General features: G+C 39.6%; 1 protein-coding gene across 3 annotated transcripts; it reads right to left on the reverse strand.

Annotated features, from left to right (window-relative positions):
- pnpla7a (patatin-like phospholipase domain containing 7a) lies at positions 1 to 27,900 on the reverse strand. 3 transcript variants are annotated; one of them, XM_042394256.1, is made up of 36 exons: positions 27,788 to 27,900; positions 26,677 to 26,726; positions 26,465 to 26,539; positions 25,626 to 25,713; positions 25,353 to 25,435; positions 24,758 to 24,861; positions 24,494 to 24,634; positions 24,235 to 24,394; positions 23,749 to 23,829; positions 22,871 to 22,999; positions 22,617 to 22,697; positions 20,968 to 21,097; positions 20,811 to 20,882; positions 20,598 to 20,668; positions 20,243 to 20,398; positions 19,992 to 20,069; positions 18,956 to 19,161; positions 18,726 to 18,857; positions 18,417 to 18,540; positions 16,440 to 16,553; positions 16,192 to 16,258; positions 15,883 to 16,032; positions 14,060 to 14,123; positions 13,593 to 13,761; positions 12,019 to 12,201; positions 11,696 to 11,814; positions 10,977 to 11,133; positions 9,583 to 9,699; positions 9,330 to 9,399; positions 8,905 to 9,021; positions 7,257 to 7,405; positions 6,953 to 7,105; positions 6,589 to 6,708; positions 2,195 to 2,279; positions 1,426 to 1,541; positions 1 to 378 (listed from the first exon to the last, which is right to left on the reverse strand). In XM_042394256.1, exons 3-36 carry the CDS (start codon positions 26,537 to 26,539, stop codon positions 238 to 240), a joined length of 4,002 nt encoding a protein of 1,333 aa, XP_042250190.1. In that variant the 5' UTR covers positions 26,677 to 26,726; positions 27,788 to 27,900; the 3' UTR covers positions 1 to 237. The 3 variants fall into 3 exon arrangements, with proteins under 3 accessions (XP_042250190.1, XP_042250189.1, XP_042250192.1); XM_042394255.1 differs by having other exon boundaries at positions 26,672 to 26,726; XM_042394258.1 differs by lacking the exon at positions 1,426 to 1,541 and having other exon boundaries at positions 292 to 378; positions 26,672 to 26,726.

The raw sequence follows: 27,900 nt of genomic DNA on the forward strand, positions 1-27,900 counted from the left end.
TTCATTTTTTGGGTTTTTTTTTTTTTTCTAAAGGGACCATCCATTTGTTATGTCAGCCACACAGCTAACAAGGCCAGGTTACAGAGGGCAAAATGGTAATCACTGTCACTGACAGTCTCATGGGCAGAATGAGAGAGCAGGTAGAGTCGTGTGGGACAGACCGGAAGGTGAAATGAGGCAAAGACAGGCAGGTTAAACTGTGATGACCTGTTCGGGTAGAGTTCATGAAACTGGTCTTCACTTAATGGAATGTTTGGAAAGGACTTCATGGTTTGACGGGTCGTCCTGTGGACGCTCAAGGACGGCGGGGGACTGAGGGTGGCTGCTGCTGGTGAGTGCGGTAATGCAGTGCGCACGTCTCCCTTCCAGCTCTTCATCCTGAGGATCAGAAGCAAGGTTATCTATCAGAGAAGTGTCAGTACAGAAGACTGAATGTGTCACTATAAATTGACGCAGTTTCTGTTGATGCATCGTCCTGCCTATTGGGAATTTTGTTTCCTTTCTGTTATTTATAAAGTATCATTGACTTGTCTGGTGGATATTCTTAATTCAAGGGTTTAATTATCTGAATTTCTCCATCTGTTCAAAATTAAACTGATAGAAAAGTTCTGCTATTCACCAACAATAAATGTTAAAACCTTCACATGCTCCCCTTTAGGAGGCAAAGCTCATGCTTGAAGGCCCACCCCTTAAACTCAGATGTAAGATGAGCTCAGAGAAACTTTCCTCCTTCGGCAAATTAATTTGAAAACGGCCTTTTAGTGTCAAACTCTGCAAAGTGAAGCTCAAACATCGCAGTCAGGAGACAATCAGAAAAACACATTTTTGAGCAGAGGGGGACTTTCAATACTACATGGCTTAAAACTACTATTTTTTGTGAAGCAAATCTAAACAGATGCTCAGTCTTCTTCCCATCAGCTATGAAACAAACAGAGCTGAGCATATGCGATCATTTATTTTTTTTTAATCTGATTTTCAACAGTTTTCAAGCCTTTATTGAGTCTTGGCTTTACTACAGAAAATTCCTTTATTTTCGACTCAAAGTCATAGCCCTACAGCTTCCTCCGGCCCTGGCTCTTAACTAGAGGGAAAATATCATTTTAGTTGAATTAGGTGGCCTTGCAGTGCCTTCCAATTATTTTCTGAAATAGATTTCATGGTATTATTGATTACTCTTTAAAGCATGAATTGGCCTGGCTCCAGAATGAACTTTCATTTCTTTTTGTACAATGGCCAGCGAGAAACTCTTGACGTTCCCAAAGTCTAGATATAAGAAAAAGTGATTGTGCACAATAATAATGAAAATGTGTAGACGTTTATATTTTACCCAGAGACGCTCGTTTTAGACTGAAATGTAATGACTAAAGTGCTGTACTTAGCAGAAGAAATCTCATATTGTCTACCCAAATGACCAGAGGTTCGCACCGTGTCAGCAGTCTCCTCCCCTTCAGTGTGCTCTCCATAGCGACCGTACAGCTCCATGTCAGACAGAGCGCTCTCCACTGCCTCCTCCTCATAGTCAGTGTGGTATTCTGACTCGTCTGATGAAGGGAAGGAGTGGAGGACGGGAAACAAAGAAGCACAGTGTGGGTGAATAAGTGGAAAAGGTGGGGTGTGGAAGAGGTGACAAATGAAAGTGGGTGTGCAGGTGAATGAGTCAGAAAAAGCAAAGAATGTGTGAAGTCAAGCAGGGCAGATTGATGAGTGATGGATGGAAAATAGTTTAGAAAAGAGAGGGGGGAAAAGGAGGAGGATGGAGAGGCAACATCTTCAAACATCACAATCATCGGTTGCTGTTAAACATGGTTTCTAAATGTAATTTGAACATGTAACTTTTTTTGCAAATGCTTAATTTGCGATACTGAATTTGCCTATGTATGTTCACTTTTTCCATTAGCATCTTACAGCTACCAGCCTGTGTACACACATAATTTATTCAACACTGGGGATTCAGCTATCCATTTCCTCCTCTATGTGAAACAGATTCATCTGCTAATAGAGTATGACAGGAAAAGGAAAACCAATCCAAAAACAAATAAGCGCAACCACAGGAAAGACAAACATGGAGGAGAAAGAGTAATAGCATGCCTCTTATTCGACACTGTGCGTACACCGTCTTTTTTTTTTTTTTTTTTTTTTTTAAACACAAAGTATGATTGCAGGTGTGGCTAAAAGTGTGTGTTGGGAGTTTTACCGTCCACCAGAGCAGGTTTGACAGGCTCGATGCGGGATACGATTTCTGCCAGGTCAGTGAAGGAAGCATTGGGACATGCCACCACCTGAAAGAAATACACACACACATTAAAAACGGACAAAATAGACTAAGCCAACCAATAATGGGAAAGATATTGATGTGATGTTTTTGACCACTTGGAGGCAGCGCCAACAAGTTGTGAACACAACACAGACATTTAACCTTTTAAGCTGATATTTTGAACATGTAAAACAAATAGTTGCTTATTTACACATCCAGCAGTTACGGAGCAACATTCTTTCATTTGGAGTCATGTTTCTGTCCAATATTCACTCTCCTTTGGTTCTGCTTTTTGATCTGTACCAACTCCCTGAAGGAAATATCTGGCTCTTAAGCTGCTAAATGCTCCACTATGTTCACCAGCTAATCGCCGACTGTGTTTGTGTGTTTGAGCAGGTAGTGTACGGTCAGTTTATAGAGCTTTTTCTCTGAAAACAGCTGCCTGCTGTGGCTGAAAACAATGAGCTGAAAATCTGTATAAAGCTCCATAAAAGCCGAGGGGAGCTGCGGAGCTGTGTGTGTATATATTCACTCTGTACATTCATCAGTATGAGCGACGCCTCTCACAATACACACTGTCATTTGATACATTGTTATTATAAAAAATGCTGATTATAGCCACTTTAACCAACTGTGCTCTAACTACACCAGCTGCCAGGTGTCAGCACCTCGTCCGTTAGAACACTACAGTATAATATATTCCTCCATACGTACACTGATGCAAACATAAATAGCAGCCAGCAGTTTCATTGAGGAGAAGCTTTCTCTGTCTCTATTTACTGTAATCCACAGTGTGCACATGTACCGCACATTTAAACTGATGTATTGTGAAAACATTTTTCATTCAAGCAGTGTCCAGCGTAACATTTTTCCCCACTGGTCCACTTGAAATAAAAATAACTTTTTCCCATAATTTGGGTGATTTATTCATTGTATGTGTAATACATACAACAGCGAAGTTCCCTTTAAATTTGGTTGTTTTCCTTTAGTTATTAATATGTAATGTTTTTATTACACAAATATGCAAAATATAAAATTAGGCACATATTGGATCAGTAAATGAATGGTGTATAAATGTAGGTTTCTCTATATTTTGTGTAAAGGCAGAGAGTATAGAGTATATAAGGAGAAGAAAACAGAATTTATGATGATAACATTTCAGCGAGTATGGATGACCTTGATAATAAACTCGTCTTAAGACAATGCTGAGAGATCTGCAGAAATGTACTCGTTAAGATAGAACAGTGAGAGAAAGAACATAATGGTGTTTGTTTGTGTGCGCATGTTCACTGCAGGCTCCTTCTGTCTGCTGCCAGGAGCCACCTGTCCACCACAGACATGGAGTTGAACTGTAATGAAGGAAAGGAGGAATACAGAGGAAGAAAATGAAACAGAAATTAAGGGCGTCTGTCTCCAAGATAAATCATCTGTTGAGTGTTTGATGGTTATTTATTTGTGCTTTACAACGTAACCACCATGAAAATAACTTTTTATTTCTCTCATTCGCTGGCTGCACTCTTTTTTGCTCATGCTCTCAGCTTGCTCGCGCTCTCTCTCTTTTTCTCTCGTCTTTTTTTAAAATGAGTCAGGAAGCCGACAACAAAGCCTGACTTTACTTTCAACATTATCAAACAAAGAGAAATGTCCTTCCATTGTCCTAAACTGTGTAAACGTGGCCCCGGGCCATCGATTATGTTGGACCCTGTTCAAGTGATGAAGAGACACAAAAATCCCCAAATTTCTGTCCCCATGCTGCATTTTCAGACTGACAACCCCGTCTCCACTATGTTAACACAATACCAATCATTATAGGAAACAACTGAAAGGAAACCAGGGAAAGACTCTTTCTGATGTAGATTTTTTTCGTCATTTGACCATTTTCAATTCACTTTCTGTCTGAGAGCAAGAGAGAAGCGATCAAGCGAGCTAGAGAGTAAATGAAGAGAGCGAGCAGCTCCGGTGAGAACAAAGCCGTGAATCAGAGAAATAAAATGATGATTTTCTGATTGTTTCGCAACAGTTTCATTCTAAAGCACAAACAAACATGCCCACACCTCTGCACAACCCTGCAGAAAGTATTGCCGGAATTTTGTGTGAATGCAGAGCTTCATCTTGTTCGCTGTGGCCTCTCTGCTCTGCGTGTGTGTGTAGCTCAGCCCCGCCCTGTGTCAAGCGGACGCACAGACCTGCAGCTCTTTATACATTCATGACACAGAGCAGAGTGGAGCAGAAGAGAAAGACAGAGACGGTGATGTAATCTGGTCACTACGGTTTTATAGAGTGCCGACCTCACATCTGCATGTTGTTATTGGCTGGGGGGCTACACACCCACTGCCAAAAGGTTGTCGCTCAGAAGCAAAATAATAAGAAAATACAGACAGAGGGCAGAGTCTCTGTAGATAAATACACTGCCACACACTTCTAGTGGGTCATAAATGATGATTGAGAGGGATTATTTTTGTATGAGTCTATACATTGTTTTTTAGAAACATCCTGCATATTAAACCTTTAAGGACAAAATGTGTATGTTCTGGTTCTTCAGTGACACCTGTGGTGATACTACGTGTCACATTTATCATTTTCCTAATCGCTGAGACGACTGTCTTTTCTTGTAATCTTGAGCTGCTGCTTATTTGCATTTTTTGAACTAAATTAAACCATTTTTTTTAGCCACACAAACTCCCTCATTTGTTTTTTTTTTTTATATATATGCCATAATTATATACCATCTGAACATACAATGTAGAATCCACCACAGGAAGTGATGCATTATTTCCTCCTGAGAATTGCACCCTACAGTTGCATTTGGAAATAGAAAGGCCCTCATTAACTGTATGTGGGATGGCTATTGTTTTAAATAAAATGGGATTTATTTATAAGGCATTCTTAAGCATTGTTGTTTCAAATCCGCAGCCGTGACTGTAGCTCCATTCTTCTCTCCATAAATCGTTCAGTTTTTTTAGTTTGTTGCTTTTCGGCGATTGTCATAACTCACAATCAATCATACTATTCTTCCCTTCATCCTCCTCATGTTGTTGCTCCGATTGAGGGGTAAATATCTCATCTTTCTCCCATCATTCTCCCTCCTCCCTTGTTTAGTTGATCCTTTATCTTCCTTTGACATTGCTGGGGGACAGATCAGGTGTACCGTAAATCTGTTTCCCTGTGCTTTAAGAGCACACTGTGATTCATTGTCTTAATGTTATGAGTGTTATACTTTAACAACGGTGTAGCCAAAGGCCTAAAATATGAGGCTGTTGACAACGAAATGCAGCTGACAATGAGCACATATAGTGTAGATCAATAACACAAGAAGGGGAAAACATAACAAAAGCTGTAACCATTTGGCTGATTAAACATGCATGGTATGCAGATGAGTTGGCAGATAACAAGCAAACCCGAGAGGATGTGAAATTGGTCTGAGCAGATGTGTGGTGGTTACTGGTTACTGTGAGACCTTTTAGATAAGTAAACCTCACAGTTCCCTAATTTTGCCATCAAGCTGATGAGAGCCTGTGTGTGTGTGTATATATATATATATGTATATACTGTTATGGCTACTTAGACTTAGTAATGGATTTACACTTGCTTGTGTTTGGATTAAGTGTGCAATTTTTTCACATTGGTTATAATGATGTACGCCAGGGTTGTTGATGATATGTGAGATTTAATATAGAGATACTCATTGATACTCCTATGAAATCAATGATAATGTCTAGTTATATAGAGAATGTTAATAACAAGGGTGTTTCATTAGTGTATAAATGACAGATCTGAATAAATGTGTATTGATCACAAGAGTGCCTAAACTGCTTATTTTGGTATAACTGTGTACTATTACAGAGCAGTGATTGAGCAAACTAATCAATTGACAGCAAATTAATCGGCAGCTATTTTGACAACTGAATTGTTTTGGTCATTTTTTTTAAAAATGTGGAAAAACTATCGGGTTTCACCTTCTCAAATGTGACGAACTGATGCTTATCTTTGTCATACATGATAGTAAACTGAATATGTTTGGGTTTTGGGTCGTTGGTTGGCCAAAACAAGACATCTGAAGACGTCACCTTTGACTCTGGGAAGTTATAGGGGGCATAATGAGTAAATAATCTGCAAATTAATCGATAATGAAAATAGAGCAAGCATCTTTTCATATAGAAATTCTTTAAACTAAGCAAAAACACATTTGTAGATGTAGATACATCCATCTATCTATAATTTTCATCAGAATCTATAGTCATATCGTGAAGCCCATACTCTATTGTTGCTCTACACTGAACGTCATATATTCTCAACAGCGTCCCTGTATGTTTTTCATCTCCCTCCATCCTTACATTGTTCTTGCTTTGGGTGTTGTGGAACTCCTCCTGGTGTCTGTCTTTCATCATTTTCTCCACCACTCCACTGCGAGTCCACACATCAAACACAGTCTTGCCGTGCTGGTATCCCACCTCCTACATGACACAGACACACACACACACAAGCACTCACATACCAATATGTTTGCTCTACTGTTGGCCAAAATCATTAAAAGCCATGCTGATACACAATGATTCAAAATACCTTGAAGGAATTTGTCTGATGTTACTGAAATCAACACTTTTGTAATTACTCATGATCGGGGTTAAACCTGAGTCACCTGAGTTAAGAAACAAATAACCAACAGCTGAGGCAACATTTGAGATAAAACAAACTTACAGCAATCTCATCAAACTTGCCAAACTCCAGTGTACGGTATCTGTCAATTGGGGGTCTGATGTACTCGCAGTAGTCACTGTTCTTCACAGACTCCAGCTGTCTCACGCAGCAGACGTAGGCCAGCCGAGTCTGGATCTCCGCCATGTTCAACACCTGCAGTTGACAAGTGTAGCAAACATATGTATCATTGAAAAAAAAAAAAGACTCCAAAAATAGCCTCATTGATATTCATATGACTCATTTATTTTTAAAAAACACATCCTCGCACAGTAAGTTGCGCCTTTATTTTTAATCAATCCATTACCTTAACTTTCTCAGCTAGGGGGTTGAGGCGTTTCCATAGCAGCCACCAGCCGGAGAGCGAGTCGCCGTAATTAGTGAGGTTGGTTTCATCCCGGCTGCCCACGTCAATAGCTATCACCACTTTGGCCCCCATGGAGCGCGCCACGTCAGCTGGGAGGAGAGGTGGAAACAGAATCAAAGTTGGGACAGAAGAAGAAGAAGAGAGTTTTGTGAACTGATCAATCATACAGAGTAGAGATGGGAGGTTCGACTCTTTTTACTGACAGTTTGTATGAGTCACTCACTTTAATTGTGCGGCACTTCTAGACTTTCCATATGTTATCAGACCGAATGGATCAAAGTCTGATAGTGAAATGAGTCACTAAAAAGGGACAAATTACAGTTTATGGACGTCTACTGACTGTCACATGGAACTAATGGCTAGGTGAGTGAGTGATTTGTGCAGCCTGAGCTAGAGGACTCCGCAGATACATCCAGGTAACTACTATAGCTCAGGGCAGGAGGCGGGCTGCGGGGTGGGAGAGTGAGTACCTTGTGAGTGAGTGATCTGTGCAACCCAAGACCTTCAGCTCAAGGCAGGGGGCGGGCACTGGGCTGGGAGAGCGAGTACTGAGTGAGTGAGCGAGTGATTCATGCAGCCAGAGACCTTCAGCTCAGGGCATGGGGCGGACTTCAGGCTGGGAGAGCAAGTACTGAGTAAGTGAGTGAGTGAGTGATTCGTGCAGCCGAGTTGAAACAAGTGCCAAATTGGTTGCTTTTTTTTCACAGTGCTAGGTTAGTACAGTAATTAACTTGATACGGTTGATAAGAGTTGCACGATAGTGACACTGTCTTGCCTTGTCTTTGCAGTCGCATTAGTTAGCTAGTAGCAGGTAGGAGGGGCGAGTAAGTGAACAAGATAGTGGAGACGAGGACTTGTCACTCCCGAGTCAGTAAAAAGAGTCATTTGTGTCAAACGATTCGTTCATGACTTGCACATCACTAATACAGAGAAGGTAAAATAGTAAAAAACTACAAATACTGCCTTGCAGTTTATGCCTTCGCCAACCAGTCGTTGCAATTTATATCCATGTCTGTCCAGACTCATAACATTTGTAGTGAAGAGGAATTTAATAAAACACAGTTTCAAGGTGGGCACCCAAGATTAGTGTCACCAGTTCAGTATCTGACAAAATGTGGAATATGGTCGTAATCTCCCCTTCTGTTCCTGAGTTATGTTGTTGAATAATGGCCAGACAAGTGTTTTTGCAGAACACTGACCTTTTGGATATAAAATGTCATCACTTCATCATTTTATCCTATTGGACATTTGTGTGAAAATTTGTCATAATCAGCATATGAATTCTTGAGTTATGGTCAAAAACGTGTTTTGTGGTCACAGTGACCTTGACCTTTGACCACCAAAATCTAATCAGTTCATCCATTCATCAAGTGAATGTTTGTGCCAAAGTTGAAGGAATTCCCTAAAGGCCTTCCTGAGATATTGCATTCACAGGAATGAGACGGATGGACAACCCGGAAAACATACTGCCTCCGGCCACAGCTGTCACTGTCGCAGAGGCATAAGAAGGCATGAATGAACACAACTAAGCAAATATACTAGGACACAGAGAGAGAATGCCAAGGGAGGTATGAAGTATTAAACAAACCTGGCAGGTTGTTGATGTAACCTCCATCCATCAGTAAGTGTCCATCTTTGGGGTCACAGAGAGGAGGCAGATACCCAGACAGAGACATGCTGGCACGAACATACCGCCACAGCGAACCTCAAAAAGCATACACACAACTCTTAATGTTTTATGCCTATTTAACCACTATGTATTTAATTGAAAGCAACCGACCTGAACTGAGAAAATTAAAGTCATCAATGAGACTAATTAAAGGGTCAGTTCACCAGTGCAGACAGTGGCAGAAATCTCAGGGGTAGAAAACCTGGGCATATAAAATGAGAACTAGCTGCATAGCTAGAAACGTAAGTTAGGTAAGAAAACTTTATTTTTTGTCTTGTGCGTGAACTGACCCTTTAAGCAAACAAGAACAAAAGGATTTTTTAAGGAAACATTTCTGTACCTACCATCAGTGTGTACTCTCATGGCAGAGGCGGTGATGTCAGTTGTAATGTTGAAATATGGGATCCGAAGGTCCTGTGCACACAAAAGGTTACATCGAAACAGATAAACATAATAGGCTCATGATACGTTTATTTATCCTGCACCACCACCACATTGTTTTTGTGTCTTAATCAGCTGAAACTATTTTTTGTCTTCTCTGTGCTCTTCTTCTTCCTCTCATTCTATTGGTCGGGGCTTTGGGGGCATCTCACTTACCTCTATCTGTTTGCCCTTGAAGACATTGCTGATGCTGGAGTTGAAGGCAGCACCGGAGAACATGGAGGTGACAGGGTATGTCAAATCCAGAACCTTCTTGAACACTGAGGTCATTTCCTACAGGCGACAAATAAGGGATTTAACGGTTTCTTTCCGACTACACGACTGCAAAATGTACAATTTTCATGCACAAAGCAGAATTCAGCCACTAAAATGGAAGAGTTTCATTTAATATAAAATAAAACTTGCCAGGTTTTGATTTATTGTTTTTGTGGGTGCTGAACAGGAAGTTTTTTTTATCTTGTTTTTCCCTCCCCTTGGTGTACACAAGAGGTTTCTACCTGAAAAGTAACTACATGCTTTTCTTAGTAATTTGAAAAATCTTAAAAAGATAAATTCATTCCTCATAGAAAACATGAACATTTCAACAGAGCAAACTGTCCAGTTCTCATTTTGTCCATCTTACTTTGCTAAACGATGAAATCATTTTATTACAACAGTGGTTCTTTTAATTAGATACTATGGAGCAGCAGCCCTGCCAGCTGCTTCTACAGCCAAGGTTCAGCACCAAGGACAGAGCTCGAGCAGGAGGGGCTGGACACACTGTGACGAAGACAAATCCTACCACATGCTCTGCCCACAAACCCGGAGACACAGCAGGTGTCTCAAATCAGCCATTACGGATGGTCACAGTATTTAAGACATACAGATGAATTTCAAATTGCAGCTAAAATATTCTGCTCATGAGCTGGAGGTGCAAACATCTAGGGCTGTATATGCAACACCGCCCCATTACTAACGATAGTTAATTAGCACAGCATGGTTAAGTGCGCATTAAATAATTTGGTTTTTTACAAAGAGTCACCTTCACAAAGACAGACTCTCGACAGTCTGTGGAAAACTTCAAAGCAAAGCAGTGCTTGAAAATATTCCTTTCTCTAAAGAGACACTGGAGCAAATGTAAATCTGCTTCCCTTTCACAAAAAAGAACACTATTTATCTGCGAAATGATCCCACTTAAGTCATTTGTTTGTCAAAATTATTTAGCCTCATTCTGGAGATGATTATAATTACGCCATCAAGAGAAAACCCTTGTCGGTCATAAGCTCTGCAGTCAGCAGATATTATGTAACATCTTGAGGATGTTTGATCAAGGTCGAGAGGCATCAACGTTTTACTGTAAGCTAATTGAATACAGGGCTTAAGAACGCAGGAATTCTCATGAGATTATGGGAATTGAGCTTGATTTGATGATAAATGGAATAAAATCCGTGATGCACTCTTGAAGCAAAATATGATCCACTCTTGCTATAGTATTTGGATTTATAAAATGACTGGTGTCAGTTAAGAAAAAGGTGGTAGTTACAACAAATAGCTGTCGCTTTGACTCTCACCATTGCCCATTCTTTAGCCCTCATCCTCATGCGGCTGTGGCTACGGTCTTCAGCATATAGCGCCCCCATCAGGGAACCGATTGACGTGCCGCCAATGAGGTCCACCGGGATGCCGGCCTCACAGAGAGCTCGCATTATCCCCACCTGGGAGCAGCCCCTGATTGGAAGGGTGGAGAAATAAACATGGAAGAAGAAGATAAAAAGGTAAAAGATAAACATATCTATTATATCAAAAAGACACAGGTGTACGCACATTTTGTTGAGATCCTGTAACTGTGGAGGATATCCACTTTATTTGACTAACTAATGACTCAGATGGCTGAAACTTCATATTATCTTCAGATTATTATATCAGAATTTGATAAATTTGTTCTCAAAACGAGGACTGTCGATTTTGTCCCTCATCACTTACTTTGTAAGCATATTTGGAGGGGATCTTTTAATGGTCAGTATCAACAAGAGGAATGATTACAGCAAGCAAAACCTGTTTCAATATTCATATGGGCACCTGACTGTTGTTTTAAGAAACACTTGAAAAACTGTGAACCTATCCTTTAAGAACCAAAAATCTTTGTGATGATGCTCTGAAGCTCTGACAATTATAAAACACATTAGGCCCAAAAGTGGTGTTAGATCTAAATGTTCATGTGCTACATCACAGTATATTTTGACATGAACTTTAGAGTGGTTGGGAAAACAGACAGCGGGGTGAGTGTTACCTGGCCCCTCCTCCTCCTAGGATAAGAGCAATAGCATTGCCAGTGAGGACTCGAGCCAGACGGGAGAAGTCTGAGTGGCGGTCTGCTGGCTTCTCGAACACACGTTGATACAGCTCCAACTGAAAAAAAAAAGGGAGATGGCTTTAATTAAAACTAGAGAGAGGGAGTGAGAAGAAGGAGAAGGACTGGTGAATATAAGAGAAAAGATTATGAGAAAATCTGAGGCTGAAATGAAAATGAAAAAACTGAAGGAAATCACTTTGATTTGCAGATGAGAAATGAGAGAAAGAATACAACACTGTGGCCATCTTCTCCATTCCTACCAGTTTGGGCAGGCTCCTCTTAGAGAAGACCCTTCGAGGACAGGAGAGATGGAGGTGTCTGGAGATCCAGCTTCGCATGTTGAGCCAGTCCACGGTGCCTTTGGGCGGGGGGCCGTCTTCTCTGTGCAACAGCACCAGCTGCTTCTGGGCACGCACTGCGCTTCCTTCTAACATACGCTCAAGCTAAAGGGAAGGCATCGAGCACAGATGTTTAAGAACATTTTATACTCCTCGCTTTCTTCAGAGTGGCTCATAGTATGCACTGCTTGCACAGGAATTTCGAGACTCTAGCCCAGAAAAAAACTGCAAATTCACAACTATTAGAAACTACAGTAGGTTTAATTGAACACAACATCAGCACTTGTATAGATATGTACCTCCTGGTTCATGTTATGTTTGGGAATTTGAGAATTTTAGGCAGCAGTCTTAGCAAAAAGGGCAGGATGGGAAGGTTATTTAAGAGATGAATTTTTTTTATTTTTTATAACATTTTGATTTATTTTATTCAAGTGCAATTTCACAGATGATAGTCTTATTTTATGACGTTCCTGAATGAGCAGTCTTAAAGAAAAAGGCTAAATTTGTTTGAAAGGAAGGTCTGATCATCCACCCGGTCAACAGGCCCTCTGCTAAAGGTTTAGTGTGCAAGGTGAGAGGGTGTCTTTGTGTGTGTGTGTGTGTCCTGAAAGATAAAAATCAAGCAAGAGCTATGACTCATTCTTGTGCCTGAGCAAATATTGATCCATCTTTCCATTTCTCCCACCATCTCCTGTTAAATGGGGATACATTCCTTTCTTTTCTCTTTGCCCATTCCTCCCTGCGAAAGCAATTATCTCTCTTTCCTTCATCAGCTGCACTTTCTTTCCCTCCGAACCCACCTCTCTTTCACAACATCCATCCACCTTTTTTCTCATTTCTCCCCCATATGCTCCAAAAGGTCAAATACAAACTATTCACAGCCTGTGTGACCATTAAGTTGGCGGGTGTAGCCGTGATTCTAGAGCATAATGATCAGAGCTGACCGTCAGACAGAGACCAGCTCTACCAAGATCTGTCTGATAACACACTTGCAGAGGGCAGACTAGAACAAGAGCTCGGTTAATAATAATTGGTGCGATGATTTCTCTGGAGAGAGAACTCTAAACAACAGCTCGAAAATGTATGGTCAGCTGTAACACGGACCATAAACACGTTGTTGTTTTCATTCGGCTCCACCTGTGCAAGAGGTTAAGAGTTTTCAGCTCCATAGAACAAAACACATCTAGTGCTTTGAAGATTAGTCGACAAAGAAAATAATCGACAGGCTCAGAAAGTATTGATTTACACTGCCAGGCTTATACTTTAAGTCATTTATCAAACAAAAATGCCAAACATTTGCTGATTTGATGCTTTTCTCTGTTTTATATCATTGCAAAAATTAATGTCTTTTCTCTTGGTTGGACATGAAGACATCACCTTAGGATTTTGGAGCTTGTGATGGGCATTTTTCTAGACCTTAAATCAATAAGGACAACAATAATTAAAGTCTCTCTCCTCTCTCCTCCTCCCACCTTTCTCCATCACTAACACCTCACCTCCCCAACGGCGGGGTCCTGCTCTCCAAGTCCCACGATAATGATGCAGTCGGCCTGACGAATGCACCTCTGAGTCCATGGGGTCAGCGTGTAGTCTGTCTGGTAAAGAACAATGCGATGGAGGTCTTCCTGTTGTCCCAGCCAGCTGGACAGACGGTACTCATGGACACTGAAGAGGCAAAGGAGTCCATTAACGACAGACGGCATTACTTAGTTGGCAGCGCACAGTAGATCCATTTTCTTGTTTAGCCAATAAAGCATACTTGAACTGAATTTAATGAGCGAGTCGGAAAGGGAGAGAGCTAAAAGAAAAAACAAAGTCGACTGAACAGCTGTATGACAGAGGAAAAGATTAGATATTGAGATGTTTGTTCAAGAGACTGTCTTTTATAGGATTAATTTAGGGTGTGATGAAGTGAACATAAATGCTAAAGTCCAGTAAAATTTCAATCTGCCATGAAACGTACCTGTCTAGTGCTGCAGCTCCAAGGCGCTGTTTGATGATATCACTGGTCAGCAGAAGAGTGGGACCTTTATGTGAAAGATTACAGCAGTTACAGTCAATTTCTTTTCAAAGCTTGTAGCTAAATCCACTTTACTTGGACAGTTGATAAGTCTTAAACTGTTTCTACTTTTATCTGCAGTTTCAAGAAAAATAAAGTCATTTCTTTGAAATACATACAAAGTAAGTAAGTACTCTTAAGGCAGTTTCCTTTATTGTTCTACTGCAATATTTGAATCGTACCAGATCAGCCTGAGTCAAACATGCACCACTGTTAAGAATAGCTGTCTGAGTTTTTATTAAAATATTACAATAAAACAAGCTACATTGAGAGTAAAGGTACTTCACTTAACCCTTTCCCCTGTTTAGTTTATTCCAAACCCTAAAACACACACACACACAAACAAACACACAAACAAACACACCTGGGGCTTAGTGGGTTAGCTGGCTATCTTTAGGCTTAACTCAGGTTTTCCAGTATTACGAAGCTGGCTTACTTTTAACCGGGGTAAATCACCATGGTAACCTATGCTGAACAGCTAACTCCAGAGGATCTGAACAAAACCTGGCAACGGCCCAAACCCTGACCAACTAGATCACTGGAAACATTGAATCATCATTCCTATGGGATCCTGACATGCACAGAAGTTCTGAGTTTACAATAAAGTGACAAGAAAAAGGAGCGATATATATTCTTATAGGTCAGTAGAATCATTTTATATTTCTAGGCTTCCATCCACTCTGGTTTCAAAGCTTCCAACAAAAAGAAGAAACAGCTAACGACACTGAACACATAATGATGATTGCAGCTGCATTTTAATTGTGCAAAGTTTCTTTTATTCCTAAAGGGATAGCTGACATTTTCGATGTTTTTACACTCTGATTTCATCACTGCGGCTCAGAATAACATGAGGCAATTGCGTGTTGATGAATGCAAATAAAAACTAAACCCTCTGTAGTCTTTTATCAGAAAAATAATCCACACACTGATTAGCTCCCATCATTATAAAAGGCAACATTTCAGTCAGCTAGACCTCATGAGACATTAACTACTTTTCCTCTTCTCTCTGCTTTGGCAATCCGACAATACTTTGAACTTTTTTTTATGTGCACAACATATTCAGAATAGTTTATTCATCATCCAACAAAAAAGCAAAAAATACTCAATAATAAAGACATGTATAATAATTCCCCACACGTTTTAAGCCTTACCCTTACTTTTAAAATGATTATTTCTAGTGTTTTCATCTTCTTATTCTATTGTTGTTATGTGATTATATAGTTTACATTTCAGGTTGTCGCTCTAACCACATTTTCCCAAAGGTATCTGGTATCTTTGTTTCATATCATATCATTCATGGTTCTGACGATGTCGCGCGTAATTAGCAACCCCGCATGATGCCCTCATAGCTGGATTGGAAAATCCAGAGTTTACTGAGCTAGTTGATAACCAGCTTTGTGATACTGGTTATCCAGGACGGCCAATGTTAGGCTCAGTGAGGCCAGCTAACCAGCTAACCACAAACAAACTAAGTTGAACTTGCTTCGTGATACAGGCCCCAGGTCTGTCACCCCTCTTACAGTCACTCCCTAAGGAAAGGAGCTGTGCTGAGGGCACAGCCTCAGTTCAAATTAAGGACTAAAGTAAACACAACATTGAAAATTCTTCTACTGGGAGAAGCCAGAGCTGTTATGTCATAGCAGGGAATACCTAAAATACAAGATGACCAAACACATCACATCCAAGTCCAAGCTCCCACGTTTCTTTTTCTTTTTTCTTTTTTTTACCTATTGCTATGAGCGCATGCTGCAGCTCCAGGGTGAAGGCGGTGAGAGGTACTTCCTCTGATACAGGCAGGACTGTCACTGTGGAGAGGTTGGAGGCTTGATTCCCTGCATCCCACTTACTGCCAGGGGTGTGAAGGGCCAAACTGCGAGCTGGTGGGGACAAACATACACAAACAGCATTAGTTAAACCACTGGGACCATCCTAAGCAAACAGTCAGTAGAGAGACGCAGTGTGCACACAGATGTGTTGCAACAGGATAAGCCAAAACCAAACATTATAGACAACATTACATATGTAGAGATACACACCTGTCAGAGGACCGTTGACCTGCTGGAGGATCTTCTGTCCTAGTAAGTGGATCAACCTGGTGACAACCTGAGATGTACATTTAGGTTAATTTTGATTTTACATTCAAAAGGGGAAAAAAGGAAAACATTATGGGAACCCCTTTTCCCCTGTTATTGTCTGATCACTACATATACACACTCCATCCACCAAAAATTAATTGTTTTTTCACATCAGCTGAATTTAATTTAACACTGGAGGTTCACCCTACCTGGGGGAATTTCCTCTTGATGGAGGTGAGAGCTCCTTCTGGTAGCTTGGCCAGCTCAGAGTCTCGTACAGCGTGCACCGTGGTGGCTCTGTTCTGATGGGTCAGGGCCTCCACCTGCAGAGAAACAAAGGACACGGTCAGGAAACTAAAAGGTCTATCCCAGACGAAAGAGAAACCCCAACCATTTAGAATTATTACAACACATACAATAATGCAATAATACCAAATATGAATAGTACTTTACTTAAAGAAACACATCATTTTTAATGTAGGTTTTAAATGAGTTTTATGTTTTCCTGTAAGTCTCGGACTGCTGAGCCCTACTTTCAAGAATTAAGAATAGTTAACTTCAAGTTAAAAAAAAAAATCAAATATATATATATATATATATATATATATATATATATATATATATATATATATATATATATATATATATATATATATATATATATATATATATATATATATATATAACAACATGACTCCATCTCATCCAGAGTTGACGTCAACACAGAGGAGCTAAATATGTCTCAGAATACTGGCCACCTTTAAACAATCTTATTTCCATCATCACAGAAGCTACGACAACAGCTTCCTACCTCCAGGTAACAGTAACCATAGCACCCATCAGCCCAGGTATTATTAGAAGCTCTGTGGCAGAGACCAGCCACATGAGCCAATGGGAAAATTGGTGAGTGTAACAAAGTGACTTTGCTCTGAATTACGGTTCCAGGTCACAACAGAAAGGGGAAGGTTATCGAAATGAAAATTCGAACAGCACTGGCATTCGTATCCATTTTTTTGATGTGAGCAATATGGGAAATATATGAAGAGTTCATTTGCAAAACCAGTAAATGCCATCCATTAACACTGTTAATGACTGTTGTGAGTTTTTCTTAACACATAGCACATTCTAACCCTAAAAAGCCGTTATTGTCCATTGTCAATGCATTGCAAGTTCACATTTTAATTTCGGTGTAACACACATAGTTCCCGGTAAATTACTGGGATAATCTTTCAGGCACCACTAGTCATTTTCACTATTCACACATGCAGCTACATTCAGGAACATTTCCATCTTGCGCCTTTTCACACATGCCATGGCAATGCCGGTAATGCAACACTTATGGATGCCGACTGCTATGTGCGGACTAAGAGGAGCTGCCTTATTTCTGAATCTGTCCAGTTTAATTAATGAAAAATGGAGCTTGTTTGCAGACAAAAGAACTTGTAAAGCATTGGCAAGACAACCATAAACAAGTCATGGATTAAAATATGTCATCAGCGGAGTCTTGCGATTGGTGTGCTCGCTCCATGTGACAGCGTCTTTCATCAGACAGACGTAACTCTTTACGCGCCCTTCCCTGCAATATTACTGTTTTCATTCACAACAAATTTTTTTGTTTTTATTATAGTCCAACTCAATTATATGATGTATTCTGAATAAATGGTTCGAAGTATACATAAACTGTAATGTTAAGATAAACATGTGGGTTTAACTTTCTGAGGGCAAGCTTTTTTTAAAATTTCATTTAGATTCAACAGTATAACTGTATAAGGACAATACAGATTATTCAAATTTCATTTTAAGCTTGCTTGTTGCTATTGTCTAGTTGCTTCTTTTCCTAAATATTCATAAGATATACTTGGGTGAATTTTTATTTGCTGGCAGAAAAAGTAGTCTGATGGTTATGTCTTTGAGGAGCATGCTAGCTGCCCCTGTTTTCTCAACTGTACATATGGACAGTGAACATAGTAAAAATGTAATGATTAACTACTGTTAATGACAAACTTTTTCCTCATGCATATTTAAATCTGCACATTGTTTTGTTAGACTGAAAAGGAAAACTTAGCACATTTGTTGACATTAAGGAAAAAATAGACGATCAACAGCCATATCATATAGGTGCGCACACTGAAGTTATTCATAGTTTTCCCCCCTACTGTCCATCTTATGTCTTTCATAGTCCTTACCACTCCAATCAGGTCACCACGTCCGTACTCTCCTATCAGCTCCTTCTTGCCGTCCTCCTTCATGATTACAGAACGCAGTCGACCACTCAGCACTATGAAAGTACTGTCTGACTTTTCACCCTGCCTGAAAAATTTACAGATAACTTCAGTTTGTTTGCAAATATGCCAACAAGCTTGATTTGAATTTGATTTGAATTAAGTTGCCTCCATTGGCGACTTGTTTGGAAAGGATCTAAAAAATGATTGACTGCTCCCATGTGTAATGCAAGAATGTCTATGAAGTTGAACTTGTTTTCCTCAGTGGAATACCTGTAAACAGCCCTGCCAGCTTCCACAGCCATCCAGTCGAGAGCAAAGTCAATCTGTCTGACAAAAGATGACATCCTCCTCACCACCGTGTGAGCAACATTCAGCACTACCTTTGGCTCCTCGCGCATGATCCTGAAGAACAGACAAAAAAAAAATCTAGTTTAAGTATGTTTTTTAACTCTACAGAAGACTCTATATCTTGAGTACATGATTCTACATGGATGACTGACTCGTAGAAATGGGTTTTGGAGATTGAGAGGAAGCTGCAGTCTCGCTGGGCTCGGACAGTGAATATGAGGGGCTCTCCGGTCAGGACGGCGAGTTGACCGACAAGCTCTCCAGGGTGCGTCACAAACAGACGTGTGTCTTCTTCGCGGTCAATCATCCGCTGGTAAACGTGGAGGAGGCCAGAAATGACAAACTGAATGCTCACCTCCTAAAACACCGAGAGGAAAGAGAGAAGAGGACAGATTTAACAGTCTGAAGGTGAAAATTTAGGTGTGCTACTGGGACACATTGATTAGTTGTCAAATAAAAAAATTGACTGAGATCTATGTGTTATGAAATGTAGTTAAAGTTAAACTGTTAATTTTAATTAAATTGTATTTTGTGCATTCCACAAGAGCCAAATCCAATCATTTTAAAAAAACATTTTCTTGGGTTCAACTCTGACATAATTTGATCAAATTTAACTAGATTCTCTTATTTAGATATGAGAACTGAGAACAATATATTTCTATGAGAATTTTGTAACAGCACAATTATATGGAGATATGGAGACACAATAAATTAAAATGGTTAAAGTCTTGCATTAGATTACAAGTCATCAGAAAACACATGCATGTGAACGGACCAAACTTCCTTAAGCTTGTAAAAAACTGAAAATCTTATTTAATTTCCCTGTATGGCTCAGATCAGGCCTTTATCTCATATGAGTAGCTAAGGGTTGCTGTGTCAAAATATGCTCTACAATACAGTTATAGCAAAATAAAGCTGCTGGCAGCTGATACTGCCAATTTAAGCCTAACAAGTATAACAGAAAAAGGACAGGAGCTGAACTTGAACAATACATGTTTAATACTACACTGAAATACAATAAATGGATTTTCTTGTTGATAGAAGCCACCAGAGAGTGAGATAGACCTCATATTTTCTTCACTTCACTTCTGACTGACATGTAAAGAACAAAAATGGGAGAAACTTTTATTAAAACTTTAGTGTCATGAAACTGAGAAGTGTAACTGTTTTGTAAGTTGTTGTTCTAACCTGGTCGCCCTGACGAGCCACCACAGAACCAGCTTTGACATGATGGAGGGTCACTCTGCCCTCAAGTAGACCAGGATCCTGCAACAGTAAACAAAAAATGTTTAGAATATCTGCTTAATTACATCATCACAGACACCTCTCCTAATGTCGTAGACCTGCCACCCTAATCTATCCAAAAAAAAAAAAAAAAATGTGTGACCCCTGAAATATTTATACCAGCTGATGTCAGTTTTCTGTGATCAAACTCTCACCTGCAGCTGGATGATTCCCAGCAGGTCCTTCTTAGCAGCCTGGAGGATTGTGCTGCTCTTGCTGAGGTAGATGGCATCAGACTGCCCCCCGCTGTCTGTGTAGTGAAACACTTCTGAGGGTGTGTGCTGCATCATCACACTCTTCTTCAGACTGGACTGTAGACACACGCACAAGAGACTGACTTACGAGGAATGATGTGATAATAAGCAGCAACGTAAGGAAACAAAAATGTTATGCTGAATGATATGAATGTGATCGGTGGTTGCGGGTACAGTGGGAGCTGGGATGTGATATTACATCGACACAACCGGCCTGTGATTCGATGTAAAGAGGTGACATGGAAGAGAGTCTTACTTTGTGAGTGACAGGACTGGATGGAGTCTCATCCATGGTGACTCTGGCGCGTTCACAAACCATGTTCAGGTCTGCAAGTCAGGACAAAGGCAGAGGATTATGAGTTTAAGTATGTCTGTGTGTCCTTGCTTTCAGTTCAGTGACTGTGATAAGTCTGTGCAGGAAATGAATACAGACATTTGGTGACTGCTGACATCCAAGACAGTGACCTACCTGCGCAGTCGGTGGGCATCGAGATGGATCGCTGCTTCCTGTAGCTGTTTGAAGGGCTGTCCTTTACACCATCTGTTTATGTAAAAGTGAAATGCCAGAACCGATCAGTCTCAACACCACAAAAAGCACAATTTTAAATTGCGTGCGGGTGTGTGACCTGTCTCTATGGGGCTCTCGGTGGACCCAGCAGGCAACTCGTCCTGGAAGTGCAAACGGCGAGTCATCTTCCCAGAGTTCACCTCTGACATAACACTGTTCACATTGGACAAGGGCATCGCCTGACTCTCCTGTCAATTAAGCAACAAAACAGTTTGCAATTCATTAGTCGATCGACAGACAATTTTCTTGTTCCAGCTTCTTAAATGTGAATATTTTCTTTAGTCTTCTATGACAGTAAACTGGATATCTTTGGGTTGTGGACTGTTTGTTTTTTTTGACTGTATTTATTTATTGGGACAGTGTACAGTTTTTAACATAAAAGATGCACTGCACCGGAATTAGCTCAAAGCTAATTTACATCCGCAGTCCCCCACAATCAAAACATACAACAGCACAACAACAAACAGTACAAAGCAAAAAACACACAGAACACACCATACAAAATACAAAGCAACACACAACAGCACATCACATACACCCACAATGTCAATTAGAAATTTGTAATGTAAACTTGTCAAATTAAAAGCAAGACTACGTGCGCTAATGAGAAGACCATAGATGAAGTTAATACTCAGTGGTCACAGAGCTGATTGGTCTTTAGTAGATTTTTTTTTTATTTGGCCTTGAATGTATTGATTAAACTGAAAGTTTGCACCTTGGACTTTGGGAAACACAGACTGACATTTTTCACAAATTTCAACTAATCGAGAAAATAATCGACAGATTAATTGATAATGAAAATAATCTTTTGTTGCAGCCTTGCAGGACTATAGTTACATTTTGAGTAACCCTGAAAATCTTTACTTCTAATATACTTTAGCACTGGAAAATTAACACATCATCATCAACAGCATCATCATCATCAGTGGGTTCTGGGAAAATTAGAAATTCCAAGAAAAAATGAAAAAACAGTAAAATATCCAGTGTGGGTCAGTGGGTCGAGTATGGTACTGACAGTATAGACATGTGATTTCTGTCGGAGCACGCATGAAATAAAAAGTAGCATGCAGTCACGATATTCAACACTATAAAGATTTTTATTGAAGAAAAAATTAATGAAAATAAAAGAACTTCTCAAAAGAGCCATCAGACCATCACACACATGAAAATTATAACTAAAACTATGCGTTGTGTTTTATTGTTTCAATTGATGCTAACTGGACTTATATAATATCTGTGATACCGTTCAGTCGTTGATGTGAAGATTATGTGGGGTTTCTTCATATTTAATAGAAGTTGAGGATGTTTAGAGACTTATGACTAATAAAAATATTTTAAAGCATTAAGGAATTGGCAAAATGAACACCTTTCTACCTTTTTCCTCCAAAAAAAGGATAAAATGAAGGAGTATTTTTAGTTATCATAAAGTCAGAGGCAAGCCAGGTTTAAAGGATAGTGCCCTCCCTGTTTCCTGAGAAGGGATTGTTATCATTCTTATTCATTTACACTGAGCGTTATGAAGGACTGTGTTATGATGCTGTGCTTAATGTTGTGTGAAATTAGCTTGCATGTGCATGACAGAGTGTGTGTGTGCCTTTCAGTGCTTGTGTATGTTCAAATTGCGCTTAGGTATCCGATGCGAGCCTCTCTGCGTGACTGAGTGTGTATACACACAAACGTGTGTGCGCTAATTAATTTCCCTCCTACCGGATTGAAGAGCTCCGTTGTTAGGCCCAGGTAGTTATGTAACGCCAAGAAAGTGACTCTTTGGAGGCGAACCATGATTATCTGCAACACACATACAATCAAAATCAAACAGTGAGGAAAACAGAGCAGATCATACACATCAGATGGTAATAACATTCAAATTAGATCAAAATGACTATGTTTTATTTAGTGATGTGTTTCAGAGGGAGGAAAAAACAAACACCGTGGATATTTACTGTTAGACAGTACGTTACCTGAATGACGCGCACAAGCGTCTCCGGGTATTTCTTAAACACAGACTCAAAGGCTGATGCAGGTAAACGTAAGATGGTGGAGCGAGTTGCTGCCCGTGCCACTACAGTCTTATAAGGAGCTGGATAACCCTGACAGAGGCAAGACATAACAGTCAGAAAAGAAAATAATTAGGCAAAGGCAGAGGGTGCAATCACACAAACTTCATCTCCATCTCTGACTTCAATGACAACCACCTACAGTATTTAGAATAGTCCTTCGAACGATTCATTGACTTGACGGCATTTTTTTTAACCTTTCAATTCTATTATATGAACTTGAGCTTAGCGTTTGCAGCATTTTACACCTGTATGTATGATGTAAGTATGATACAGACTGAAAATGTTTATTTAAACTGGCCAAATTTCAGACATTTTTCCGTGCTTTGATTTCTTGATTTTTCAGTATGAGTTTCAGTTGGTGTAAAGTACAATCTGTTCTTCACAAAAGCAATGTGTGTGTGCCTGAAAAAAGAAATTATTTATTAATTTTTTCTTTTCAAGTTTCATCTGAATGGATGAGCAGGAATGAGTGTGACAACATAGAAAAACAAAACAAAACAAAGCATGCCTCCGAGCAAAATACATAAATTAATTACTTGACACACAGAGACATAATAATAATAATAATAAGTAATAACACATTTAATTCGTACCACACTTTTCATTCATAGTGAATAATTTCATATGGGTAATGAATAAACAAACTGAATTGAACTAGACATATAGATAGAATGAGTGGAAATAAGAATAGTGGAGAGGAGACAGATCAGAGAGCAAAAGAAGACTGAAGCAGAGATGTTAGTCTGATGTGTGGATGGGAGGAGAAATACGGAGCTCACAGTGATGATGTCCAGAATACTGAGCAGGCTGTGGACGCTGTCTCCTGGGAGCACGTCCTTCACTACTGGTTCTGTTCCATCCTAAAATACAGGGAGACACAAATTCATTGAAGAGTCTTCATTCAAACTTTACAGTAGAGCCACCTTCACAACAAATCTGTCTGGATGATGTGTGACAGTCGTTTCACAGAGCAACGTGTACATGTAGCCTTGACTTCACAATGATGTGTCCCAGTTTCACTCAGTTTATTATTTTGCCAAACAGTAAGAGCTTTAAAAATGCTTTAAAACATTTTGTTTAGAAGCTGTACTGTGCAGTATTTTTTATATTAACAATGGATCAAATGACGTTGTGTATAATATGTTAGGTGGAGTTGTCATAAAAGTACACAAGAACCACTATATGACAAAAACAAATTAATTTGTCCAACTTGGAAGCACACTCTGAATTAGTCTTTTAAAAAAAAAAAAAGGGGCAACACATACGTTCTCGTGGATGCAGAGCTCGAGTCGTCCGTCCTGGACCACGTAGATGCTGTCGTCATCGTCTCCTGGCCTGAACAGACCTTCTCCCTCCTGCAGCTCGATAAACACCATGTGGCGACACAGCTCTAGGAACAGGGGCTTCTCAAAGTGACCTAAGACCCTAAAACGAGTTACAGAACACACACACACACATTATGAAAATAGAAGAGGCTACCTCAAAAAAAAGTTCTGTATTTCTCTGTCAAACACACACACACACCTGACATTCTTCAGCATATAGAGGACCTCTGAGGGCAGATTTGAGCTCTGCACATCAAACTCTGTCAGGTCGGCCTCTAGCAGGGAGGGAGGGGGTTCCTTGGGTTGCAGGGTGGGAGGGTCTTTACGGATCCTAAGGATTCTATTGAAAGGCACAAAACAAAACATTTAAAATATTACATTAATCCATTTACTCAACAAGAAGAAATGTTTCATGGCTTGACTTGCATGGAGAATTTTTAAAAAATGTATTAATGGTGCATACTTGCGTGCTATGCTCAGAACTTTGGTTCTTTTGCGTATGCGCTGCTGCGGCTGCTTTGATACAGAGGAAGAGGTGGGAGGAGGAATCGAGGACAATGTCTGGACCTTAGAAAAACAAAAACACAATCGAGTTTTTAAATGTGCTTTTTTTTTGTTTGTTTTTTTTTACTGCAGACAGAAAAAGACATTTTGTGCTTTTGACTGCATTTAATGGAGACAGAGGTGGAGAAAACTTGCTTGATTAAATCAGGATCTGCATTCACCACTAAGCTGAATACATGCAAGTAATTCAAAATCCAACTGTATTAAAGTGCATTACAGTGATAAATTACTGGAGCTTTGCTGATTATATTAGCCAGTGGAGTCTGTTTCATGCAAGGCTGCAACACAATACAAACACTCATTCTTTGAGTTTGATGCAGGGAAAATGTAGTAATTTGAGATTTATACGACATAATTGTTGGCCTGAATACACATAGTTAACAACAACAACAATACTACTACTAATAATAATAATCATAATAAATATACAATGAATCTGCCAGGCTGTGAATGTTTACGTATGAGTGTGAGAGAGAAACAGAAATAGAGAAAACCTTTCGCATTATTTTCCTTCCATAGAAGAGCACTTTATCTCTCTTTCTGAAGCGATAATGAGGTACCCCAGGCTGTTGATCACCTTGTCAAAGAATCCAAAAAAACAAAATGCAGATGTAACCCCTGTCACGACCAAATTGTACAGCAACTTGAACAGAAAAAAATAATAACTAGAGGCAGACAAAAAAATATACAAATTAAATTAATTATTTAAATTAATCAAAACAGCATTAGAATAGATACGAAGTTCAGGAAAAGGTTGGATGACTCACGGGCAAGTTTATATCTCTTGTAAAGGAAGAGCACCACAATCCCAATCAGTGAGACTGCGACTGCGGCTCCAATCACTACACCTGTGAGCTACAAGACAGACAACAATAAAACAATAATATGGTCACATGTAAAGGAATTGCGGTGTAGTTGCCCAGAGCATCAGGCATTTGAGCTGCTGGTTTAGTAACATTAACCTTCAGAGTCCAAAGTTGTGTCCCAGATAAACATTACACTCACTGAGCACTTTATTAGGAACACCTGTGCAATCTAATACAATTGTGAGAAAGGTGATAATTCTACTTTATGTTTGTTATTGAGGTGTTAGTGAGTGGTGGCGGTTGTGGTGGTGGTGTACTGAAGTGCATTATATTGAAATGTGTTTGTGCCCCCTGACAAAATATTAGAAACACTTTCCAAAATAAGGGTCATCAGATTGCACAGGTGTTCCTAATAAGTTGCTTGGTGAGTGTACATACCAATTCCAAACAGGTTTTTGGTACATAGTGAGTACAAACTGGAAAAGAGACTAAATAAAGTCACAGTATGCATACATGAACAGCTGGTGGAAACAAATAAGTATTTCATCTTTGTTAAAACATTAAAACAGACTGTGAATCTTAATTATCAGTAACTTTCCAAAGTAAAGGTTTGTCAGTAAAAAACAAAACAAAACAGTATACTATGAAAATTTGTAATACATAATGGGGAAAAAAAGGCCTTGGGACACAACACAAGTTATTTACTTTGACGTAATCACAAATGCAAACAAGCTTCATGCAGGGTCGTGCTCTTCTGTGTTGTTGAAAGAATAAGCTGTCAATAATTTATCACTTCTTACCATGGTGGTCTGCATCCTCTCCTCCAAAAACTGTTGCACTCGTGCTTTGATGTCATTTTTGCTGGTTAACAGCATCTAAAAACATAACACAGCTTTTCAAATCCTATTAATAACAAGTAATTGCCATTGACACCACTCTAAGTCAGTTGTCGCATATGCCTGCTATGCTTGTTATTTATAAGTTTTAAAAGAAAATGGGGTGCTTACTGAACTGGTCAACTGGCACAGCTCTCCTTCATTATCCTCTCCATGGCACTCCATCCTGTAAGGCAAGAATGTTTAAAGGATAGGTTTGCAGTTCTTCAAGTCTGTCTTAAAACAGCAGCGAAGTGCCCATATGAACAATGAAAGAGGTTTTCCCTGCTGTAATCATTCCTCCTGTTCATACTGGCTGTTAAAGATCCCCTTCAGATGCACTTTCAATGTAAGTGATGGGGGCAAAAATCCACAGTGTGTCCACACAGTCATTTTGTGAAAAAATGCATCTAAAAGTTATTTGATGCTTATATGATGCTTCAGCAGTCTGAGTTAGTCATATCAAGTGGATATCTGCCACATTTACAGTCTTTTTAGCATAGAATTCCCATGTTTTGTTTCTTCAGACAGTGTTTCCCTGTTGAGCTGCAGTGGAAGTATAGTAACAAAAAGAGAAACTTAAGCACTAAAAAGACTGTAACGCTGAATGATATCTACTTGAATTTGACTCATTTAGACAGCTGAAGCTTCATATTAGCTTCAGATAAACTTTTAAATACATTTTTGCAAATAATCAGGCTAGTATGAACAGGAGGATGATTATAGCAATAAAAAAAATTGTTCCAGTGTTCATTTGGGCACCTGACTGTTTTAAAACAGAAAAATTGTGAACTCGTCCTTTAAAACGGTCTCGGTATGCAACCTAAATATACGGTTGCATTTTGGGTAGAATTGCACAGACAATAGCGGTGTAAAGTCATGTGAGGAACTAGGTGAAACGTTGCAGGAAAAGGGTTGATGCCAGCTATGAAAGGAGGAACATGTAAATTAGCAAGAAGCCGCCAGCCAACCTCATCATTATTTTTCATGTCTTCATTTAAGCTAAAAACAACTTCGTCACACAAGACGTCGACAATAATCTAGTATAATTAGGCAGCAATTAAGTAACTGGCGGCTGATACTAATTTAAAGTGGTTCATTTATTAGCCAGGCAGCTAAGCGTTAGCTAAAATAACATTAGCTACAAGCTGACTGATTTAGGGTTAGCGGTCTTGCCAGTGGTTATAAAAAACCAAAGTCAACTTCACATCAAAGCATAAATGAAACTGTCAGTGTGCGGAATGGTACCTTTCGATGGTTTCTGGTAAACTGCTTCAAGCTGGCAACATCGCCAACAACAAACCATGGAGCAAAGTTAGCAGGTAGCTAACAAAGTTTTCTCTATGCTGTCACTTGCTTAG

This window comes from Thunnus maccoyii, chromosome 19 (assembly GCF_910596095.1).
Source record: "Thunnus maccoyii chromosome 19, fThuMac1.1, whole genome shotgun sequence".
Lineage (NCBI taxonomy): Eukaryota > Metazoa > Chordata > Actinopteri > Scombriformes > Scombridae > Thunnus > Thunnus maccoyii.

What these genes read in the sequence shown, in the direction of transcription:
- pnpla7a (XM_042394255.1), bottom strand. Translation starts at nt 26,725, where the DNA reads ATGGAGTGCCATGGAGAGGATAATGAAGGAGAGCTGTGCCAGTTGACC. An exon ending in TATATGCTGAAGAATGTCAG is followed by an intron (nt 24,395 to 24,493) that starts GTGTGTGTGTGT and finishes AACTCGTTTTAG; the next exon opens with GGTCTTAGGTCACTTTGAGA. An exon ending in GGGCTAAAGAATGGGCAATG is followed by an intron (nt 9,700 to 10,976) that starts GTGAGAGTCAAA and finishes TGTCGCCTGTAG; the next exon opens with GAAATGACCTCAGTGTTCAA.